The sequence below is a fragment of the Pogona vitticeps genome, chromosome W (assembly GCF_051106095.1).
Source record: "Pogona vitticeps strain Pit_001003342236 chromosome W, PviZW2.1, whole genome shotgun sequence".
NCBI lineage: Eukaryota > Metazoa > Chordata > Lepidosauria > Squamata > Agamidae > Pogona > Pogona vitticeps.
The window spans coordinates 3,897,847-3,904,385 of NC_135798.1; the positions used below are offsets into that span (position 1 = coordinate 3,897,847).

General features: G+C 44.3%; 1 protein-coding gene across 1 annotated transcript; it reads left to right on the forward strand.

Annotated features, from left to right (window-relative positions):
- The first annotated feature begins 2,535 nt into the window (after positions 1 to 2,535).
- On the forward strand, positions 2,536 to 6,292 carry LOC144585024 (uncharacterized). The gene has a single exon (XM_078382465.1). It carries the CDS (start codon positions 2,730 to 2,732, stop codon positions 5,667 to 5,669), a length of 2,940 nt encoding a protein of 979 aa, XP_078238591.1. The 5' UTR covers positions 2,536 to 2,729; the 3' UTR covers positions 5,670 to 6,292.
- The last annotated feature ends 247 nt before the right edge of the window (positions 6,293 to 6,539 follow it).

Consider the following 6,539-nt stretch of genomic DNA (forward strand, 5'->3'; position numbering starts at 1 on the left):
GGTGTGTTCCAGGATCCCTTGGAGACTCGCCCTGCCCCCCTGGGGGCCAGAGGGGGCAAAATCGGCACCATTTGAGGCTCTTTTGAGAGTTGTGAAACTTCAGAAGAGCCCCAAAAGGTGGCAATTTCGCCGGCGCTGACCCTATGCGGGGGTGGGGGTAGCGTCGCAAGGGTCCTGGAAGGCTCACCCAGACCCTTGGGACGCTCCCGCCACACCCCCCACGGGGCCAGGGGGGTTGAAACTGCCAGGTTCTGGGAGTCTTTTGAAGCTTCCCAAGCCTCAAAAGACGCCCAGAATCTGGCGATTTCACTGGCGCTGGCCCCGTGCGGGGCTGGGGGTAGCATCGCAAGGGTCCTGGAAGGTTCACCCGGACCCTTGGGATGCTACCCCCACACCCCCCACGGGGCCGGGGGCATGAAACCATCAGGTTCTGGGAGTCTTTTGAGGCTTCCCAAGCCTCAAAAGACGCCCAGAATCTGGCAATTTCACCGGCACTGGGCCTGTGCGGGGGTGGGGGTAGCGTTGCAAGGGACCGGGTGAGCCTTCCAGGACCCTTGCGACGCTCCCCCCACCTGGAAGCTGGTGATTTTGCCCGCGCTGGCCCCGTGCGGGTGGGGGGAGCATCGCATGGGTCCTGGAAGGCTCACCCTTGCTACGCTCCCCCCCACGGGGCCAGCGGGGACGGAATTGCTGCCTTCGCTCCATAAGACGCACAGACTTTCCTCCCCACATTTTGGGGGGGAGTGCGTCTTATGGAGCAAAAAATACGGTACTTACGCAAAATCTTTATTGGTAACATCCAGAATAGGAAATATAATTTAGGGATCTATTTCATTTTAAATAATGCACTTCTGCCAAACCACAAAATGTTTCATGTTTTATATTCCTTTATCTTTTGACTTATCTTGTTCTTCAACCTATCCGAATTGATTTTAATTTCATCTTGTAATTTCCAAGTAACATTTACCCAAGTGTGCTAGGGAAGAAAATAAATAAATAAGGTCTGTTCCATGGACAGAGTGTTGGTGGTTGGTCGGGTAAGCTTTTCTTCATTCCAGCCTGGTGTGCAAGCTTTGGAGTCCTCCAGAACTCTTCATCAGCCTCAGTAGTGCTTATGTCAGAGTGTCGCAGTTTTTAGCAGTGACTGTTGCCGAAGCCCCATGTTGCAGTCCCAGAGACACTAGACTTCTAGCAACTAAGTCTATTGACATTTATATACAGCAGCAACAGCATAACAGTCCACAATCATCTGCATTAGCCAAGAGAAAGAAGTTATTACCCAGTGTCCATATAGACTATCACACTGCTACTTTTATTAACCCTACGTCTGTCTTACAAACTCTAAATCACAATCACTAGATGCAAATATATATAATCTATCCTAAAATAACATAGATGCTGATGAATAAAAAGTAAACTTATTTACATCTCCTTTCACTTCTCTCCAAAAATCCTGCATGTCAGTTCTATTTATCAGTTTATTTCATATGATAATATTATACCTTCTTTCATTCTTGGTAGGGTTTAATTTATCTTCCTCTTCATCCATTAACATTTATCTTTATTTATCAAGACTTTAAACCATTCCATTTTAGCATCCTATCTCCATTTGGTCCCATACTCTGATGACATACCCCAGCAAAGCAACACCCAATTTTCCTTTAAAAAAACCCTAATCCAAAAACCCTCACCCCAACATTTAATAATATTTCCCCTCTCTTTTTGGCAAGATCCTACCTGGCCACGGTCAAGTGCAAAGTCCTGCACCTTGGAAAAAGAAACCAATTGCAAGATGGGGGATACTTGGCTCAGCAAAACTACGAGCGAGAGGGATGTTGGAATTGTTGTAGATCTCAAGCTAAATATGAGCCAACAATGGCTTTTTATTAATCCAGGTTCTCCAGCTCTTCCTTCCGTTTCTCTTTTCATGGGTTCACCATCTTCAATATATTTATGGATTTGCAATGCCTTTAAATTAAGTACTGTACAGTGGAAGAAATTTGCAAGTAAACCATGGAACTTTTCCAGTAAAACCTCAATTCTAATCAAACCCCATCCTTGTATTTCTGAGTAAGCTGGCTGGATAGGTCAGTGGTTTAAATATCTGGTTGCAGAACCCAAGGTTCCCCGCTGTGTCTCCCATGGGCAAAGTCAGCCTGTGTGGCCTTCAGAAAACTGCAGGGTCCCAGAAGCAGGGAATGGGGAACGACTTTTGAGTATTCTCTACCTAGAAACCCCTGAAAAAAGGGTTGCCATCAGTCAGAATTGACTTGATGGCCCATGCTTAATATTTCGGATAGTGGTTCATATTAATCAACTATGTTTTCCCATCCCTGTCCCTTTGGAAGTATCAGTTCAGGCAAGGGGAGTCCATGTTGTTTGCACAATACGGCTAATTTTTCAAATGTTGCCAGTAAAGCCTTCAGGAGACATATGCCTTTCAAAGGAGTCAAAGACAACAAATTTTTGGTTTGACCTCCAGTTAGATTCTGCTCTGTGCTACATTCTCAAGACATCTCCTTTTTTCTCTATCAGGTAACACACGATGGCCAGAATTATACTTCTTCTGGCCCTGAAAACAGTCAAGTGTGAAGCTGGGAAGAAAAGCTTAGAAAAACCCATGAGCTAAATGAGAAATGGCTTAAACACCTGAAGTGTGGAGACAGCTTCAGACCAGTGCCACTAGTTCAGTTTCAAGAACTCACCCTGGGGAGAAATGATACAAAAACATGGAATGTGAAAAGAGTTTCAGCGGGAGAAGAAATCTGCGTTCACATCAAAGGACCCACACTGGGGAGGAACCACATAAATCCATGGAATGTGGAAAGAGCTTTAGTCACAACAATTCCCTGAGTTCATATCAAATAACTCACACCGGGGAGAAACCATGTAAATGCATGGAATGTGGAAAGAGCTTCAGGCAGAACAGTCACCTGAGTTCACATCAAAGAACTCACACTGGGGAGAAACCATATAAATGCATGGAATGTGTAAAGAGCTTTAGTCAGAGTTCTGGCCTTAGAACACATCAAAGAACTCACACTGGGGAGAAACCGTACAAATACATGGAATGTGGAAAGACTTTTAGTCTGAGTGGTCACCTTAGGTCACATCAAAGAACTCACACTGGGGAGAAACCATATAAATGCATGGAATGTGGAAAGAGTTTTAGTGACAGTGGTGACCTTAGGAAACATCAAAGAACAAACACTGGGGAGAAACCACATAAATGCATGGAATGTGGAAAGAGCTTTAGTCGCAGTGGTGACCTTACGTCACATCAAAGGACCCACACTGGGGAGAAACCACATAAATGCATGGAATGTGGAAAGAGCTTTAGTCGCAGTGGTAATCTTAGGTTACATCAAAGGACCCACACTGGGGAGAAACCACATAAATGCATGGAATGTGGAAAGAGCTTTAGTGAGAGTGGTAACCTTAGGGTACATCAAAGGACCCACACTGGGGAGAAACCATATAAATGCATGGAATGTGGAAAGAACTTTAGTCAGAGTGGTCAGCTTAGGAGACATCATAGGACCCACACTGGGGAGAAACCATATATATGCATGGAATGTGGAAAGAGCTTTAGTCTCAGTTATGCTCTTACGTCACATCAAAGGTCTCACACTGGGGAGAAACCACATAAATGCACGGAATGTGGAAAGAGCTTTAGTTACAGGGGTCAGCTTAGGATACATCAAAGGACCCACACTGGGGAGAAACCACATAAATGCATGGAATGTGGAAAGCGTTTTTGTCAGAGAGGTCAGCTTAGGGTACATCAAAGGACCCACACTGGGGAGAAACCATATAAATGCATGGAATGTGGAAAGAGTTTTAGTCGCAGTGGTGACCTTACGCCGCATCTAAGGATCCACACTTGGAAGAAACCACATAAATGCATGGAATGTGGAAAGAGCTTTAGTCGCAGTGGTAATCTTAGGTCACATCAAAGGACTCACACTGGGGAGAAACCACATAAATGCATGGAATGTGGAAAGAGCTTTATTCACAGTGGTCATCTTAGGTCACATCAAAGGACTCACACTGGGGAGAAACCACATAAATGCATGGAATGTGGAAAGAGCTTTAGTCACAGTGGTAATCTTAGGTTACATCAAAGGACGCACACTGGGGAGAAACCACATAAATGCATGGAATGTGGAAAGAGCTTTAGTCTCAGTGGTGTCCTTAGGTTACATCAAAGGACGCACACTGGGGAGAAACCACATAAATGCATGGAATGTGGAAAGAGCTTTAGTCAGAGTGGTAATCTTAGGTTACATCAAAGGACCCACACTGGGGAGAAACCACATAAATGCATTGAATGTGGAAAGAGCTTCAGTCAGAGTGGTAATCTTAGGTTACATCAAAGGACCCACACTGGAGAGAAACCACATAAATGCATGGAATGTGGAAAGAGCTTTAGTCTCAGTGGTTACCTTACGTCACATCAAAGAACCCACACTGGGGAGAAACCACATATATGCATGGAATGTGGAAAGAGCTTTAGTCGCAGTGGTTACCTTACGTCACATCAAAGAACCCACACTGGGGAGAAACCACATATATGCATGGAATGTGGAAAGAGCTTTAGTCGCAGTGGTTACCTTACGTCACATCAAAGAACCCACACTGGGGAGAAACCACATATATGCATGGAATGTGGAAAGAGCTTTAGTCTCAGTTATGCTCTTACGTCACATCAAAGGTCTCACACTGGGGAGAAACCACATAAATGCACGGAATGTGGAAAGAGCTTTAGTTACAGGGGTCAGCTTAGGATACATCAAAGGACCCACACTGGGGAGAAACCACATAAATGCATGGAATGTGGAAAGCGTTTTTGTCAGAGAGGTCAGCTTAGGGTACATCAAAGGACCCACACTGGGGAGAAACCATATAAATGCATGGAATGTGGAAAGAGTTTTAGTCGCAGTGGTGACCTTACGCCGCATCTAAGGATCCACACTTGGAAGAAACCACATAAATGCATGGAATGTGGAAAGAGCTTTAGTCAGAGTGGTAACCTTAGGGTACATCAAAGGACCCACACTGGGGAGAAACCACATAAATGCATGGAATGTGGAAAGAGCTTTATTCGCAGTGGTGACCTTACGTCACATCTAAGGACCCACACTGGGGAGAAACCATATAAATGCATGGAATGTGGAAAGAGCTTTAGTCGCAGTGATCAGCTTAGGGTACATCAAAGGACCCACACTGGGGAGAAACCACACAAATGCATGGAATGTGGAAAGAGCTTTAGTCGCAGTGGTGACCTTACGTCACATCAAAGGACCCACACTGGGGAGAAACCACATAAATGCATGGAATGTGGAAAGAGCTTTAGTGACAGGGGTCAGCTTAGGATACATCAAAGGATCCACACTGGGGAGAAACCACATAAATGCATGGAATGTGGAAAGCGTTTTTGTCAGAGAGGTCAGCTTAGGGTACATCAAAGGACCCACACTGGGGAGAAACCATATAAATGCATGGAATGTGGAAAGAGCTTTAGTCGCAGTTGTGACCTTACGCCGCATCTAAGGACCCACACTGGGAAGAAACCACATAAATGCATGGAATGTGGAAAGAGCTTTAGTCAGAGTGGTAACCTTAGGGTACATCAAAGGTCTCACACTCGGGAGAAACCACATAAATGAATGGAATGAGCTTTAGTCGCAGTGATGCCCTTAGGTTACATCAAGGAACCTGCACTGGGGAGAAACCACATGAATGCATGGAATGTGGAAAGAGCTTTGTCATGATTTACCTTTTTTTTAAAAAAAAACGCCGGTGCTTCATTTCAGAGGATAGACAAACTTTTGCATGGTCTTACATTTGCTAGTGCTTATCTTGATGATATTGCAGTTTTCAGTTCTGATTTTGAATCTCATATCACACATTGAAAGTGTGTTGTCTAGAATCCAGCAAGCAGGATTGACAGTCAAAGCGACTAAATGTCAGTGGATGCAGGGAAAAGTCATGTACTTGGGTCATTTAATTGGACAAGGAGAAATCCAGCCTTTGCAAGCCATAAGTGATTGGCCTATTCCTACAACTAAAAAGCAAGTTCAATCCTTTTTGGGCCTATTTGGCTATTAAAGAAAATTCATTCCTGATTTCAGTCATTTGGCAACGCCTTTGACGGAGCTATCTAAGAAAAGACAGCCTGTCAAGGTAAAATGGACACCTGAGTGTCAAGGTGCTTTTGAAGCCTTAAAGGCAAAGATTAGTGCTGCACCTATACTAAAATCCCCTGACTTTGACATACCATTCATTCTACAAGCAGATACTTCAGATTTGAGTCTTGGAGCTGTACTGTTATAGAAAGGGGAAGAGAAAGAAATTACTCAGTTCCAGAAAAAGAGTCCTTATCTATTATCTGGTCTCTTAATATTCTTAGGCCTTATCTGTGGGGATGTAAATTCACTCTGCAGACAGATCATAGAGCTTTGGTTTGGTTGCAGAAGATGAAATCTCACAATCAGAAATTGCTGAGATGGCATTTGGCATTACAAGATTTTGATTTT

What these genes read in the sequence shown, in the direction of transcription:
- LOC144585024 (XM_078382465.1), top strand. Translation starts at nt 2,730, where the DNA reads ATGGAATGTGAAAAGAGTTTCAGCGGGAGAAGAAATCTGCGTTCACAT.